This window comes from Echinococcus granulosus, assembly GCF_000524195.1.
Source record: "Echinococcus granulosus chromosome Unknown EG_S00059, whole genome shotgun sequence".
NCBI classification, from domain to species: domain Eukaryota; kingdom Metazoa; phylum Platyhelminthes; class Cestoda; order Cyclophyllidea; family Taeniidae; genus Echinococcus; species Echinococcus granulosus.
Window position 1 is genome coordinate 367,430 of NW_020170439.1, and position 18,221 is coordinate 385,650.

At 41.8% G+C, this 18,221-nt stretch overlaps 2 protein-coding genes across 2 annotated transcripts in view; both read right to left on the minus strand. All coding sequences in view use genetic code 11, as the record gives it.

The window, feature by feature from the left end:
* Positions 1-454, minus strand: part of EGR_06574 (Mitochondrial carrier protein) — a gene marked incomplete at both ends in the record, with an annotated part of 5,778 nt that extends 5,324 nt beyond the window's left edge. Inside the window, 3 exons of the mRNA XM_024495823.1 lie at positions 68-177; positions 214-298; positions 338-454. Of these exons, the coding sequence (XP_024349783.1) occupies positions 68-177; positions 214-298; positions 338-454 (312 nt within the window). The remainder of the gene's footprint in view (positions 1-67; positions 178-213; positions 299-337) is intronic.
* A 605-nt stretch (positions 455-1,059) lies between these two features.
* EGR_06575 (Calcium-binding atopy-related autoantigen) lies at positions 1,060-13,173 on the minus strand (the record flags this gene model as incomplete). Its single annotated transcript, XM_024495824.1, has 9 exons — positions 1,060-1,211; positions 2,768-2,966; positions 4,631-4,783; positions 5,638-5,718; positions 7,212-7,409; positions 9,015-9,097; positions 9,210-9,318; positions 12,005-12,205; positions 12,967-13,173. 9 exons carry the CDS (start codon positions 13,171-13,173, stop codon positions 1,060-1,062), a joined length of 1,383 nt encoding a protein of 460 aa, XP_024349784.1.
* Between the last annotated feature and the right edge of the window lie 5,048 nt (positions 13,174-18,221).

Here is an 18,221-nt window from a genome sequence, read left to right on the forward strand (position 1 = left end):
AAAACGGGAATTCGCGCAACGACTGCATAGTGCTTTTATGAAAAAAACGAGCCCACATGCAACTTACACGTAAATAGCATTCACACACGGACGACTTAATGGCCGAACCAATAATAGAGGCCGGCAGACCCACAGTGAATATAGGGAAGAGACCGACATCTTCCCGTAAATGGCCAACTACAAATTCAATAACATGTAAAATAAGACGCATACTGTAATTGAAAACATTTGGATACATGTACCGCTGCAGCCCAATAAGGTTCCTTCCGAGAGTAGGCGGCTCAAACTCGTGACCCAGCTGCAAGACACGAAGTGAGCAAAAAAGGACACAATTTACCATCATAAGAGTTCGAGCACATACAAACGGATGACAAACAGTTGAAAGAGCAGTGGGAATAACAAAGTCGTAGCAGAACTTTGTAACTGACCCATCAGAAAGAGCAACGCCTGACATCGTAGGCCAAATTGGGCTAGTTGTGCTCAATAAGGCTAGTATTGAATAATTTTAACTAGTCAAATCCGCGTTTAAGCTTAAATAAGATACCACTTTTTCATTTACGATCTGTTGTAAAACTTTTTCCAAAGTTAAAATAACATATTTTGCGCTACTTTGTTGAAGGATTTAACATCGCAATACCGCCGAACTAACCTATCGGTTTGGTTTCATCATTTTGTTTATTTGGAGATTTTGTAGATCAATTCGAGAAAGTGGCCAAGAAAATGACATCCTCAGTCATTTAATGCCAACATTTAAGCAGCGTGTGTTGATATCGAGTAAACAATTACAAGTAACCCCAGATTTCTTCTACCTCCCTTCTACCGCCCGATATCCGATCTTCGGGAACTTGGCAGCCAGAACACCCCGTGCGACACTTATGGACTTGGCTACCTGTTTTGCACAACAGCCAACCAAGCCTAGCAACCCGAAGTCCCCGAAACCCAAATGGGGCCACAAGAAGGGATAAAGTGAATTCACTTCCCCCTCGAATAGGTCAAACACAGATTTCATTAATGCAGCCAAACTACAATGTCCATCTCTCTGCCTGCCCACCTCCTTTCTCAATCCAGCCTTCGCCGAATCTCATGTTGGACGCAGTAAACGATAGCGTTGAGGAAGCGGATGAATCCCGTGTCCATCGGTTTGTCCAGACCTCGAAATAGGCGATTCTTCATCACCTGCACGAACTCCTTGTAGCTCAGCTGACCGTCATCTATAACGAAAAGGAAAGACTTACTCGTAGCATGTCCTACTTGGGACTTCGGGGAAGACTCAAAGCGCTACATATTTTGATACGACACTGTCACCTGGAAGAATCGGGTTTACCTCCGTTCCCCCGTAACGGTGGCTTCTTGTCAAATCCAATGCGTAGCAGTAGAAAGTGCCGGCCAGAAATAGTACAAGAAATAATTTTAATCCGGTGATGTCTCAACGATGCCACATGACTAAAAAGGCCCCCTATCCTAGATAGTGAAGAACAGCGCGTCGCCGCTGAAGACCTGCCCAGGAGAACATTTGAATTTTGGGATAGGAATGGGAGAGGTTGGGAGGGGGAGGTAAGACACTGCTTAGCCTCATCCTCAGTCAACGAAATGGGAAGTGAATGATGAAGGCTTCGAAAGTAGCTCTATTATCGCACATAAAGATTCACGTAAAGATGAATTGGATAAAAACGTCACTCCTATCAAATTTTTTGGCTAAACAAAGTGACGTCGCTCGCAGAGAAGGCAAGATAGACATGAATGGCTTCCAAAAAAATATTTTACTGGGATTCCAAGTGACGGAATCGTGGAATTTCGAAACCCTTCCAAACAAACAAATCTCTAAAGTCAAGATGGTGTAGGAAGTTGTCTGAAGAATGTTGAAAGTAGAGAAAATTTACAGGTCAAGAAATCGAGTAGTGGTATCATATGTACAAATTCATCAAAACAAGGTCCCTTAACCAACAAAATTAGGATTACCAGTTTAATGACATGAAGTGATGCAACATTTGTTTTAATGCATTAGTCAATTGCGCGGGTTCCTTAATCTCCTCGGGCTGTAATTCCGCCTTGGTAGTATGGCCAAAGTGTCATGGCACTCATAGCTTCTTAATGCTTCTGTGAGTGAATGATAAAATCCCTTTCGCAGTGCTGTGGTTTATACTGACCTCAAGGAGAGGTAGGATTTGGGATTCTGTTGGCTTATGAACAAACTCAGGATAGGCTAAATTGAATCGAGAAAACAGCACATTTTGGAATGGCCAGATTAGAAGGAATGGACCTTCCATTTTATTAACCAAGGTAACTCAAGGAGTCCGATTCATTCGGGAAGGTGGCAAATCGTTTTCACGAGTAAGCAAATGAACCCCTTACAAGCATAGAGGGGGGCTTGACAGGTTCCGAACATTAAAATCATCAAATCACAAAATGAGTTACCTTCGCATGAAAATGTAGGAGGCGCCTAGATTCGCCTACTGATAAAGCGATTGCTAAGCAGATTAATTGCTCCATCGTTCAAAGTGTGTAAAAATCCTTGAAATTGACCCCTGGCCTTCTTCGACAGGCATATCCACAGGCCCAACCACCTATTCTACAAAATGAATGTATTCACCGACTTACGAGTGATTAGGTCGTGCCAAATGCCCACCTTTCTCTTCAAAGAAAACAAATTCTAATTAAAAAGAAACAGAGTGAAGGAGGACAACTCGAGTCCAAATCCGTGACATTGAAAATAAGACTATTTACTCGTCTAACAAAATAAAAGCACCTAATCAAGTTCCAGGCCTACCATTTTCGTCGAACAGTGTGAACACGACATCCACAAGATGGGGTGTCAACTCGACGTGAGCAACAACCTTCGAGACATGGAGGAAGGTGGCCGGATCGATGGCGGCACCAGCCAGGGTGTGAAAAGTGAGCGCTGTGTCCAACTCCGAGACGCAACGCAGAAGACAGGTGAAATCGAGGAATTCTTTAAATGTGATACCCTACAGAAAAAGAGGGAACACGAAAGTCTCTCGACAGGGCAATAAAGAGGTCAAACAATTTGTTTATTTATTGTGCCTTCCGTTTATAACTTTATCTGTCAGTATTTGTGTATAACAATCCGTAAAACTGCTCATTCATTCATGCAAAGACATTTTTTGACACTCCTATCCAATCACACGCCCGTTACACAATCACCCATTCAAAACTCTTCAAAACATCTATTCATGCATTCATTCATTCTTCAACCCATTTCCTATCATCTCTCCATTCAGTAAATCGTCCTTGCAATTATTCCTCACATATACATATTTATATCTATCTATTTATCCATACGATAAATAAAGCAACATTGCTGACCTCATCAATCCATCCAACCCGTATTCACCCATACATCTACCCATCCATTCATCTATACATCACCTGTCAATTGCCTCAAAAGTGTGTAGCAAAACGTATGCACTAAATCCGTCATTTAATCATCCTCCTACCGTTCCCAAACCCACCCATCTCCACTGCTGATAGTTAATCCCAGCAGCTACCCCATTCATTCATTTATCCCACCGTCAGTTTTTTGATTCAATCCTCCATCAGCCCAAACATCCACTTTTTTTGCTATTCACTCAATTGGTCACCTATCCAGTAGGAAAAAAACACCTAAGTCCACCTCTTCATTCATAACTCACGTGTCTTCATTTTATCTATTCATCCACTCGTTCGACAAGTCAACTGTCTATTTAAGCATTCCTTCCTTTAACCATCCGTCAATCTACTCATTTCTTCACCAAGTCGATCAACCATCCAAACACTCATCAACTCATTATTTCATCTGCCTGTCCGCCTGTCTATCCATTCTACCCAACTGTTCGTCGAACCATCGCTCTATTCGGTTCTCATTCACCTGCCAGGTAATGCATAAACCCACTAGCTTATCCACCCCTTCAGCATATCGTTCGCCCATCCAATAATCGCCCAGTCAGCATAAAAATAGAGGCTACTTCCTTGACAGTCAAGCATTCATAATACACCGGTACCATAGTAACGAGATAATGGCTGTGGATAAAACCTCCGAAAGCTGATGGATAAAAGGTCTCTCATTAAAAGAATTGACCGCATAAGTGAAAGAAGAAGAGATACGATCACAGTAATATTAGCAGACGAAATTTTGTTTACGGAAAATACCGCCAAATGGTCCAGCAGATAACTCCCGACTGCGAAGACAAGGGAAAAAAGACCTAGAGCGTTCATTCTACTCCAAGAATTAGAGGGAGATGCTCAGGATACGGGAAATAAATCTACTCAACCTATCAACCCTAAAATTGACGGGTTGGTAATTTTAATTTGCTCCTCTTAAGAAGTTGAGAATCCCAGTGAAGGTAAACACATTAATTCAACGTGGCGGAAAAGGAGTGTCCGATCGCTTTACATAAATTAATCAGCTTTTGTCGTTGAATCTTAAAATCTGATGTCTTCCAAGAGATTAATGAAGGATGATAATTTTACCATCTTTTCTTGAGATCAAGGACCATTCAAGCATTATCCAAAGTGGAAGGCATCTCTGATTGGCCGACCAGTAGATGGTTGCAAAGGGATCAAAGGAGAAGATACCAATTAAGAAAAAATGGAGAGTCATTCAGTGCCTCATGTAACAGCTGTGTAGACTCACCACAGAAGTTTCGATATCATCCTCTGGGAACTTCTTCTTCACTCGTCGCAACATTAGTCGTCGCTTGTTCTCCGAGAACCCTGCATAAGTGAGCAAAGACTTGGCAAAAGCTTGCTCCGTAATTCGTCCCTCTTTGGGGGCGTAGCGTTCAAACTGAACAAAATTGAGAGAAAAAAATAAGTACAGACAATTAGTTAATACATTTAAGCTGTGGAGGACATGGTATTGAGAGTGCTGCACAATCAATGTCAGATAAAGGTCAGTGCACTTGGAGGCAATCAAGACGCCGAAAAATCAAAAACGTAAACAAAAACTACTGCAGAATCGTGCAAAAAGTACGTGGAAATATCCTTATGAATGATAAAAGTAAATTTGCCAATGTCCTGCTTCAAAGTAAGCCCAATATTTTACTCTTGAAAGTTGAAAAACTAGAAGCCAAATCTGATTGTAAAGCATATTTTCAATCAGAAATTCAACAGAACACTTTGTACTAGCCCCTCTAATTCACTTAAGGGGTGAAAAAGCCTGTAATAGAGTTGATTGTTGTGGTTGGATGAAAGTGACTATTGTGCTTCCCCCTCCGGATCAATACTTCAAGTGGTCCAAAAGTGGCCAATCAGAACACGACCTAGAGAGGTAATCTCCAATCCGATTCCCGGGATGATAGAGCACACTGGGTAGAACAGGAAGAATTTTAACCCAAAATTATTGACGTTAGAGCATTAGAGGCGCAATTTCTAACCAGATTTCTAGCCTTTAGTGGTCGCTGGGTAAGCGCTCGATCACACTCTTTTGTTACCTTATGAGCACGAAACAATAATGTAATGCTCTCCACTGCACCGGGCGATTTAATTCACTAACAAATGTTGAACTACTCCTACAGCGTATGTTTTCGTCTTAATCAAGACATTTTCACAGGCGACTTTGACTGGAACAGGCAATTATTAAGCACTCGACGACACACCCTGGACAAGGTGGCAAAATCAAGACACAAAAAGGTCACTGACCCTAGAGGCAGTTGAAAGTGGGGTGATCATGCGCTCGGCCGTGCACGCACTTACCCGCGTATCTTGCTGTAGCCTCTTGAACTGGGGTCGAAAAGAAACAAATGAGTAAATTCGCTCCTTAATTTAGCGCCCCTCAAGGTCATTTTGAGGGAGGGTAGAGAAGTTAAATAACGACAACGAAACGTCTCAAGACAGAAAGCTTACTCCTGAAACATACTTTAATGGATAGACTGACCCTTTATTTCCCTAATTTATTGTCAACGATTGAAAAAGACTCGAATTATAAAAGAAGGACAAAAACCGATCCAAATTCTTCCAACAGTTTCTCAATAAACGCTCTCCAAAGTCGAACTGAGGGAAAAAGTGGGGGGAGAATAGAAGAAGGCGGGAGATTTTCTATCAACAAATTCTTGTAAATTGACAAAAAGAGAGACATGAAGGCAATCTGTCAGGTCATCAAACAGGTAGCCATATTACGTTGGAAGAACTCGCAGGGCAACTGTTCAAAAGTGCATATCGTAGAGGCTAGAAATACGTCAGGCTATAGATACGGTGGGATTTCTTGTATTCACCACACCATTTTCCGCGGACTCAGCTGAACCTGATTGGTATGGCCCGAACTTGTCTATTCTAGGCTCAGCTTCAAAACCGGAGGAGATTTGGAGAGAATGTGAGGTATACTGTAGTGGGACGTAGTGCAGAGAAAATGATTAATCCTCCTCAAAGCTGACTGCATAGCGGTCGTGGCTACGTGACGAGAACAACTCTTGGGCATTTTTGACGTGAGTGATTGAACAATTTGCCCAGAGTCGCACCAACTGGACAAGTTGTAGCAGAAAATAAGCAAACTGGTTACAAATGTCACATTCCAAAGGCAATCGACTCGGTCTTCTCTTCTTCGCATCGCCTAAAATAATTTTGCAGTCCACTTTAGTTTGTTTGCCGACCGACTCAGTGGTTTGTGAAGAGAAACGCCCTTTTGTATTCTGACCTTCATTAAGTGGACAAATATAGCATCACGTATCTACAAACGATTCACTCACTGCACAGCACATGGAAGACACATCGCTTCACCCTCAGAAGACTATGCTTGCCTGGGGGCATGACAAACGATAGACGCAATCCTTTACCACGAATTTGAGGAAGAAAGTTCAACCCCCTACGAGACAACCCAAGACCACATACACTTGCAAAATTTACCCTTGACAAAGAGGAAAGGAGAATGGGAAGGAGGTAGTGCCTCATCCGCATACTCCGCATTCCCCTCATGTCATTCCTCGATACTAAACACTCACAAGACCACATGGGAAATAGAATAGACGGGCGGTAAGTAAAAGAGAGACAGAAATGGAGAGGACAGTTTGAAACACAAAGGAAAGCATTGGTAGATTCGTTGAATAGAAGTTCCCTTTAGGAAGATTTCCGCTTTGATTACAAACAACGCAGCCGGATGACATATTTTTCATTAGACATATTAAATGTTCAGAGAGATCAGTTTCAAACTCTCACCAGAAAGTAAATTAATAATTGATAGCCTAGCTTTCCTTTTCGAGTTAATAAAATACCGAACTCACCTCTAGCTGAGTAATCTCCTCTTGAAGTCGAGACTGAAACTCCAAGAACTTGGAGATTTTCAACTTCTGCTTTCCATCTGATCCAAAGAAGTAGTCGTGTAGAGCACTTTGGCTCACCGATTTCAAGGTGCTGCCTGTTGTAGAGTGATCTCGATGTCGACGACCCATAGCCGTGGTGTCGAGAATGACTCCACGAACCTGGTAAATCAAAAGAATAGACACATAAATAGGCAAAATTTTCCATTTATCCGTAGGCCAGATCTAAAAAGTGAATGTATGCAAACGAGAAAACCCGTCACTTTTTAGGACTTTGACCCCAGTTTTGTTTCATGTCAGGAGTGAGGGAGAGAAATGAATCGATTTAGGCCATTCTCCTTCCCAGTCTCCATGTGATGCTCTCCCGACCAGCCTCTGTTGTCGCCAGACGCAACGTGAAGTTTCTCGCTCTCAAGACGACTGAGTATGAATTGCTGATAAAGGTATTTTATTGGGAAAAAACAAGAGAACTTGGGCCCTTTGATGATGCCCATCCTTTCCTTCAACCTTCCACCCATTTTCACTGGAGAGGGTAATGATATGACTGAGCCTATCCAATGGCCGATTGTACCTGGCAAATTAGCTGCTCAAACAAAGCATGAACAACGAGATCAACGTTCTGATCTAATCTGGATAACTAAGTGGCAGGAGCACAGATTTACCGAATTACCGAATAAAGTTTCGCCCCCCACAGCCCTTAGAATGGTTTGTGAGTGGCTGCATTTTCGTAGTGGATACAAAGCACTGTAGACGGGAATTCCGTCGGCATACTTGCCCAGTATGCCGCGGCTGTCCAGCCGGCAGCACTTACGACCACGAGGAATGCGGAAAAAAATCATAATTGCGAGTGCCCACCCTACCAAAGTCTTGAGGGTATTCAGGCAACCGCCTAAGCAACTACCAGATGAGGAACAGGGCAAATAAGGCTGCTTTTCACAGTAAATACCGACAGATAAGGAAACACCAACCTATTATTTTATAACAGTATTCAAGAAAAGGTATTAAAGTAGCCGTATAAGTCCGAGTAACTCTTTGTAAGTCCTAGCCAACTCCATTTCTTTCTCAATCTCAACTGTCTACACTTTGCATACGACCATATGATCGTCTAGTGTCCAAAAAGGTGATGAACCTATCAAGGAACCCTGTCAAGGGACACGGAGGATGAGGCCGAGGGTAAGTTGAAGCAGTACCCCTTCCCACCTTAAGGTGCATATCTTCTCACGGGTCAGTTTTGTGGGATTAACAATGTGGCTTTTCCCCGTCTTTTGAAAAAAACATCTCCTGCCAACTCCTTAACTAATTTTGACTGTTTTCGATGAAGTTTTTTTCTTGCACAGGTTCCGTTGTATCGTATCGTATCCTACCGTAACGAGTAGCCAGGTCTTGGCTGTAATTGCTCCTTGACCATCCGTAAGTGAAGAATTCCCAGTGAACGGTTGCATCTGCAGGGAACCAAACGCCAAGCAAACATATTTCTTCAGGGAATGCAGTGACGCCTATTGTCACCTGTCAATGCAAGCAGAACCATTTGTTTAACTTCCAAGACTGTTTCACCATTTACGTTAAACATTCCTGAGAGCCATCGACAAGGTGATCTCGGTGGTTCCCTATTCACTGTCAAGGGTAAAGGATCATTTTAAACTTCACGCCTTTTTAAGAGATTCGCCAAGAGAATGAGTTTTAGATCACCTCAAATTGACGAGTGTGACAGAAAAATAATTTCAGAATTGAATTAACCAGACAAGGGTGAATCACACATCACCTTACCACATCAAATTCACTGGCCTCCAATTCACCATCTCCATTGATATCAAACATGCGGAAGGCAATTTCAAATTGTCGTTGAGGTGCTGAAAAATGAAACGGACATGCGCAGTCATTTTTGAAAGAAATAGAGTGCCAGACAGATGAACAGATAAATGAACATACAGATAAACGGACAGAGAGATGGAAACTACATACTGGATATCACGGTTAGGAGAAAAACAAAGTCGGTGAACGAAATCAGAGCGTTATTGCCAAAGCAATAGAAGATTGAGTCTTTCGGAATGTTCAGATTCAACTGGTCCTTCTATAAGGGAAAAAAGAAGGTATCCATTGGCGTTAAATTCTTGTGGTTTTTGGACAAAAAAAGCCGACAAAAAAGGGCTGTAAGTAAAATAGTTTTCAAGTCAAACTGGGATCATATCGTGGCGGTACTATGCGAAATAGTGGCCTGTTGTCGTTGCTAATGCTCGGTGCACACGCTCGGGTCACATGCATAACAGTGTCAATGTCAAAGAGTGTTTATGAATGATATTTCGTGTGACCAAAATTGCAAAACCTGCAAACATCCACCCAAATTTAGAGAAGCTTCAAGCCGATGTGAGATATTCACCACAGTGACGATTCCGGTTGTCATGGTTCCCAGCCCACAGTTACAGCTGCCGCTTCAACGTGTAAAATGCATACCTCATCGATGTATAATCTGGCGTAAAATCGTACAAGATACGAAGCAATTTATTGAAGCGGTGGATATTTTCAATTCCGAAAAGTCAGTGGGTACTAGTGGATACCAAGCCATCCCTCCGCATTCGATCAGCAGAAATGCAGCATTGAAGCAGAGACTGCTCTAGGTCGGTTAATCTACATTGAAAAACTTTTATCAAGGCCATCCAGATATGGACTAAACACTGAGTCGAGCTTGCAAGCATGGCAGGGGACACAACATCCACTCCTTTTAACGAGGTCTTTTCTTTTATGAGCTCTAAAATAGCGAGCCGATCACAAAATTCCCGTTAAACTGGGGTAGGAGTTGAGTTTGTTCACTATGAAGAAGCGGAACACCCAAAAATGATTTGGGGTGTTTTTATTAAGGAATTACCCTACAAAAACACCACATTTGTGGGTCGTTTGCCGATTTATGAGGGGCAACCGATATATCAGAAGATGGCATACAATGTGTCAAAGACTGTCAAGCTGCTCATTGCTTCGATTCATAGTTCATTTTAAGGTGTTTGTTACTTAGCAGATCAACCGATTTGTAATGGGGATTTGTTTAATCCGGCCTTAATTAAGCGCAATGACATGGCATTGGTTGCCTTCAAATGAATCTTGTATCCTCCATCTACCCACCACTTCTAGGACTGCGCTTGCTTTATATCTAGTGCACTACAGAAGCCACCGTTCGCTATGAATTCTTCACTCACGGAAGCTCAAGAAGCGATTACAACTAGGATCTGCCGACTCAACACGGTGAGATACGATACAGCCTAACCTGTGCAAGAAAAACTTCTTTTTTTGGAAATAGGCAGAACTAGCTAATGGGTTGGAAGGAAATGCTTTCTTCACAAACCAGGTAGAGGTCTCATCCCTAACCCAAAACTGAACCATCAGAAGATCTGCACTTTAGGGTGGGAAGAGGTGCCCTTTCAACCTCACCCTCATTCCCACCTTTGTCCTTGGTGTCCGCTGACGAGTTTCTTGAAGTGATCATTACCTTTTCTTGACAGTGGATAATTATATGGTAGAAACGGAGGTAGTCGGAGCTAACTGTTTGTTTTGTCTAGCCTCTATCCCACAGTGAGAAAATTTTCAACCGATGTACGCAAAGGCGTTTCCTGCAGTTTACCCTTCCACAGATCCTCTGTCTAACATCAGGGTATCGTTGATATTTATTCTGACAGTCAGTCTATTAGGGGTGTGGCTCCTGGAAAAATGGTTTTATCTACTTCTAATGTAATTGCTTCCAAATAGTCAGTAATCTTCTCGGTAGGATTAAAAGAAACCTTCTAAATAGGTGTAATTCTGGTAATCACCCAAACTCTACGTTAATCCGGGTATTGGAGCTGCCCAAATTCAGTTATTTCCCAACTAACCTAGCATATCAAAAATTAAAAAACCGTTTCTATTGTGAAGAAAAGTATTACAATTGTTAAAGACGTCCTCATCTTTTACCACAAATGAATTGAGTACATCCCACCTGGAATCCATAATTTTAAATTCATAGCGCGATCGTATTGCATCTGCTAGTAAGATACGACATTTTTCTATGTCTTAACAACAAAGAAAGGAAGATAAAGTGGCTGACTTTAGGGCAATTTAGCCTTCTCTAAACAATTAGGGAATCTCCACATATTGCACACAGCTTTAGAATAGAAGACTACCTTCAGTCATTTACCGTTCGCCAGTTGAGAAGTACTTCGACATTCCGCGCATGTTTTAATTGCTTAGCTATAAGCTAGTCAGCTAGGCACTGCGCCTTTGATGCTTCGGGTTGTGTCCGCGATCGCAGATAGTTTGCCCCCAGTAAACGATCTTTGGACATTCCAACATCTGACTGCACAGGAGTTTTCAACATTCCGAGATTTTACCACAACTGGTCGATGAAATAGAGCGACTAATGTACCTAGTACCCCAGCCATCCTAAAGGTGTGTTTCATCACGTCTAGAGGGATGAACACAGAGTCCTAAATCTAGTGACTTCGACAACACCGACTCTTAACACAGCAAAACTTTGAAGAACTGGCCACTTTAAGGTAATAGTTCGAAAAACAGTCTCAGTTAGCCGCAATTAATAGTGACAATTCTATCACAAAGTAAGGCGGACCCGGCTTAACTGCTTTGTGTTAAACATCGTAGTTAAGCCGTTTAAGACCAAATTGAAACAAAACACGTAAATCACCCAGGTAGGAGGTCAAATCGTAATAAAACACACCGGTCAAGCAGCCCGGAAGCCAAAATTGACCTTCACTACCAAGCACATCGGTTGGTCTCACCTTGGGATCGAATTTGATAAAAGCATCGAGATCCAACCCATCAGGCTGTTTCAGACCGGGTGTGATGGCGCGAAGGAAGTCGTCTGGAGTCATAAAGACCTCTGAAGTGCCGTCCTCGTCTACACGCTTCAGCGTGGCGAAGTAGCGGAATATCTTGTCTGGGGTCGAATAGGCTCGAATGCGATCCTCATAAGCGATGAACTGCGAGCAATAGGCGGTGAAAGATTTTGGCAGTAAGGGTTCAGGCTGGTACTCGATGAAACCTACTCCGTAGGTTGAATTTACGATTAGTAAAAATGTTGCTTTTGATGACTTTTCAGAATTCACAAGTGAATCCAATTCAATCTAGTACAGTTTACCATTCTTGTGAAAGACTGCTAAACTCGAGATTCGTGAATGTTGCCATTAGTAGAATAGTTTATTTTTCCGTAGCGTAGAACCGTCAAGTGCCAAATAAACACAGATATGGACAAATAAAGATTCTGAAGGTCTCATGTTCATCAGGATTAAAACATCATTATTTCGAATTTACTAACTCCTAAGCTGAAAATTTCGTACACAAAACGAGTTATACATACTGCCTAAAGGTGGTTTATTTCAGTAAATCAAACGCATTCAGCAATTACGTAGACAAAAATTAACGATCATACTGTTTAAGAGGAGAAAATTCGACACCTGGGGCGAAAAAATACAGAAACACCAAACCCCGCAACTCGTAGAAAACAAGTTAGGTACATAGATGATGAGTCTTGACATATACACTCATTTCAAGCCGAACCAATCGCCAAAACAAGGGGCGCCAAATGCGAGAAAAAAGAAAATAACAATGCCATACAGTGTACTTGACCATTTTTATAAAAGGCGTGAACTACATAAGCGTTCGAGAAATGGGCTAAACAAACTGACCCATCAAAAACTAAAGATATGGGAAAATAGGGAGGATCAGATCAAGTTTTACACACCTTTCGTGTACGAAAAGTGTTCTTCACTTTTGGCTTTTCTCCAGTTTCCTCCTCGATATCTTCAATTTCCTTCTTTGAGTGATATTCCGTTTGACAGTCAACCTTGGTCGGCTTGAGATTCCCCTTTTCCTTCTGACTCCATTGATCTACTTTCGTGTCTAGCCAATCTACACTGAATTTCGTTATTTTGCCATTTACTGAATCCATAACATACCCGCCAAAGTAAGTAAAGTAAATCCCGCCAACAGCGAATAAGCCTAAGAAGAAGCGTCCTTTGCCGATTGTCCTCGGGTAGGCACTTGAAAAATGGGTATACCGATTCCGATATGTTTGATTGTATCGCACAGATATTTGTGAAGTTACCGCTGCGGGATATAAAACAGATTGAGGTGGGGAAAATTTCGACGGGCATCCAATTATGAAGGCGCGCAACCCTGTTATCATTACGATTCCAAAATCAAAGCAAACTGAGAGTAATGAAGGAAGCAAGAAAGATTGGGCAAAAAGCAGTTATTTATCGGGCTTCCAGAGGTGAAGCTCCGATTCCATCACAGGCGTCAGCCCTCAAGGTCATGGAAGGGGTATGGAACTTGCATATATTCTATACCAAAAATTAAAATTACCCAACTTTTGCAATTTTTTGACTCTATTCTTGCAGAAAAATTTTTTGTAAATTTATTTTATACACAATTATAAATGTATCATGTTAAAAAATTGTTTTACAGTCAATTGATTTTTAACTTCAAAATAGCCTTGCAAGCCAATCAATCCATAATTTTATGCACAGAAAATTAATTAGCCTAATGTCACCACTGCTTTTAATAAAAAAAATTAAGATACATTTTGTGTGGAATAAATTTAAATGTTAACTATGCATTAAAACAAATAGTTAATTGTCCCTTACAGATGTAATCACAAGAGGAACAAATAGACAGGATATCAGTGGTGCTTTTTCATTCATGATGTTCTTTCAATTTTCTATCCCAAATTGAAATATGGATTCATACAAGCAATTCCTACGTATTTTCATGATCTGTTTTATTATATTCTTGGCGTCTTGAGTGTTTCTTAAGATATTAATAAGTTTTGCATGGCATATCATAGACCCCGCCGTCACTGGTGCGAGTACATGCTTAGGACCCAACCAGGCCTTTTGAATATGGTGCCTTCTCACAGACCGCTTTGTTAAAAATATTCCTTTTTGAGAGGTATGCCTGAATGATGTACTGTGGGGAGCATGATGTGTTTCGGTGACCTTTTTCTGAAAAAGTGGGAATCGCTTCGCTGTAAGATCTACAGTAGACATTTAAATACGACCGACTGCGATTCGTTGAGATCAAATCCCTCTTTCCCAGCGTAATTGTGTTGATCTCAAGATTGAGGAGTTGTCAAACCGCTTGCTTTAGCCGCAGCCGACTGTAGTGGTTAACTTCCACCTGTAATTTTTAATCTGTGTAGCTGGCTGGCATAATGAGGAGGGACCTCTAAAGATGAGATAGAGGTATCATTTGTACACTTTGTTCGCATAGCCTAGACACCTTCACGTAGACCCTCTTTTTTGTCCAGGCCGCTTCATGTGCAGGTTACCACCTTCCAGAACCCAATATTCGGAAGTTTTTCAAAAGCATACTTGATTTAAACTACCCTTCAGTAACGGGTACTCAGAAATCTATTCTTTATTCTCTGACACCAAGTACTGGTGAGCAGAGTGACTGTCCGTTTGGATCGAATTCGCTTGACTCTGCCATCAATTAAGGAACCTGGGTTTCCTCTGAGGTCGTAGAAAGTCATTCCGGTACTGGAAGAAGATTTTGTAATTATCACCTGAAAGGGCTATTGAGCTCCTTGTCACGCCCGATGGTCTATGCCACTGGACGAGTAAACAACCCGCGGAGACTGGAAAGTCCGCGTAATAAACATAGAATTAAACAAAGTAATGAATCACTTAAATGAGCTCTACTGCATCCGGGCCTAGTTTCTTTAGCGTTCAATCCACAGCTATAGTCCCACTGGCCATTACAGTGATATTTTATTACGTCTTCTGGAAAGACTCAGTCTGCTACATTGATGTTAGAAATAAGCTAGCTCAGTCAACAGGAACACCAATTTAAAGAAGACACCAAAATCCTAGAGAAATGTCACAATGGAAGATGCAGGTCGTAAAGGACTGAATCCACAACAGAGAGGCTATCAAAGCCTCGCCCGTTTTCGGCAGTCAGATCCACATTTTTCTTCCTGTTGGAAACAAATAGTAACTATGGTGTCGACGGACCACTCTGATTTAAAAACGCCCATCACTGTGTAGCTAGGAGAATTGTCTCATGTTCCATGTATTATGTGGATGAACACAAAACTTCATCAAATTTTCCCCTAGCTTGATGGAATTTAGGCTGTACGGTAATGAAGTAAAAAATATGTGGCGTAGAGAGGTAGACGGAAATTACTAGCCCTGTAAAGCAACCCAAAATTCTGCCTTTTAGACAACTTTCCTTGTGATTAGGGATTAATGCATGGAGCGAGGTCGATGGAAAGCATGGTCTAGTCATAGGCCACATCAAAATAGTACGTGAACCCACTGAAATAGACCAAGAGCCCGAAAAGGGCGGCTCAGTTAAAATTAGCGGGATATAGCACAGACATCCTCCCGTCTCCATGACAGTTCCGTGTCTGTTGTCTCTGGCTCCCGTGTTGCTATGCCGTAGGGAAGTAGGAAGAAAGGGGACTACAGATAGCAGAAGGCAGGGCGTTTACAGGAGGGAAAGAAAGAACACCAGTGATTGAAAGTCGGCTTCAATTGTATCTCCAACAACGAGTGCTCTTCAGGGCCCACCGATTTTGGATGCCTTTACGGTGCCATGAGAATCTCTATGGCTTGAGCTGATCAGCTCTATTACGGCCTCAGGCAAGGCATAGAGATCTAAAGTGATCATCCTGCGAATAAACCAGCCGCAGTCAGATAGTACAGAGAGATTAAAACAGTTTAAATCAGTTTTAGGCGGCAAATACACATATTTTAGGGGGAAAAAGGAAACCTTAAGTGCCTTCTAACGACTTTTTAAAAAGTAATATGAAAAAATGTTCATATTCTCTGCTCACCGACTGAACCACCATTTAATAACTTGATAATCGGATGATTTTCTTGCACGGTAAACAACGAGGTGTTATAATGTGGTAGACATCCATCAAACCTTTCCTATTCCGTTTTCGCGAAAACCTCCTTTCAACGAAAAAATTCCCTAACTCTCACTAGTACCACAGCAAAAGGAGGACGGGCAAAACCGGAGTATCGAAAGCAATTAGGCGAAAGTGATTCATCCCGGCAAACACCAGGTCAAGCATGGTCTAGGGACCAATTAAATCATTCATCTGGTACATAAATTACTCCCATTCCTAAATGCAACCGATTGGAGTTTCATGTTCTTCAACTTTAAGGTCAAAATGCGCATTTGCTAAGGCCACGGGGTGGAGATTGCCGCAAATAGTAACACTGGGATCACATGATGCCCAACTGCCAACTGGCACATGACCAGTTGTGCATAAGTTAAATCCCGTCCTCCGTTAGCCAGTAAAGCGCTCAAATCTTATCACTATTCAGCTCCTTGTGATCATTTGGGTTTTCCTGCAACAAAAAAACAAATACTCGATTAGTTACTCGGATCAGCAAGTTCAACTCATGCCTTGAAAAATATAATTAAAAAGTAAAAGCCCTTTTTTACATTAAAGACATAAATAATTTGCAAAAGGCCAATGCTCCTCGTGAATAAAAATTTGTTTTGCAAAACCCATTACTTGATTATTCATCGTTTAATGGGAAGACAATTTATTTTGCTTGACCCCTATTTACTAATATCACTGGATGAGTCACTTCATTTCCCGGAAAATAAAAAACAATGCATTTTTAAAATACTCTAACCTTTTTTATTACCATTACTACAGCATCGGCAGGAATGCGGGCAAGCAAAACCAAGTTTACCTTTTGATGTTTTAACTGAGGGTTGTTTTATTGTATAAGAGAATTCTCGGACTTATGTTGTCCTCTTTCTCCCACCTTGGTCAAACCAAATCGAGGTTTTTCATATGTTCGCCAGTGGAATGAATTTAGCCAAACAAATGCAAAAAAAGTATTGTTAGGCAAAAAGCAGAGGAGTAGCCACATGTCTCCATGTCTGATTGGTTGGACCAAGGTCACGGATAATTGCATAGTGGGTCAATCACTACGCTTGCGTGCGTATGCGTGTGTGTACATACGAGTGCGCGCTTTGCCACAACCTCGTGGACACGGTCAATACGACCTTGGACGCGCGTATGCACACACGCATGCAAACACACCCTCGTAGGTGTGGGTACGCGAATGAAAAACTCGATCGATGGCAGTTGGCTTGGTAACCGTGTTCACTGCACTGATAGGCACGTGCGCACTGAAAACACGCAAGACCAAGGTCATTTGCTCCTTTCTGATTGGTGTTTTCCTCGTCGCCTGGACAACTCGTCAGTCTGTCTGCTTTTTTGGAGAAGAAGACGGGGGAGGTAGGATGGGGGAGGTGGTGGAAAAGGGGGATTGAAGGCTATTTCTAGTGGTTTATTTTTAAAAATGCAAATTAGTTTAGCGATTTATCAAGATCTCCCAGCCTTAGGAATCCGCCTCTATACCATGGTGATTAACCTTTTGACCTGATGGATGCACTGGTGAGGCGATCACGTTGAAAGACAATAAAATGCTGCGCCAGTGCTAAAGGAAACCAAGTCAATACCATGCCAAGGAATTTAGATTTTTTTGAGATATTCGTTTTTGTCTTTTTATGTGGGATTGTTCACTCTCAACGTTTAAAGGAGCCGAACTTGGGATGTCACTAGTAAAGTTGCCTTCGTTTGGATCCGATAATGTACCTGCTTTACTAAAGTTAGAGTTCCACTTTTTGGAAATGTGTCAGATTTGGTATATTGCTAAAGATCGTTTCTTAGAGATGACTACTTTGCGAAGATTGCAACATTTGGTTACCCCTTAGTACAAAAAGCATGATAACATTACTCTTTGCATGTTGGCGTCCCCACCTTTAGCCTATCAAATCGAAGCTCTCGTCTTGTGGGAACGCATAGCAGGTAACTTGATGAGGGGGATTTTCTAAGTGCCTACATGAAATAATGAGCTTTAAATCTCATCCAGCGTTTCATCTCCATATCACATCAGCTTGAATATCCGCCAACGGCTACGGCATATGAAAACCTTGGCTAGCTAGCGCTAGCCAATGCACGCA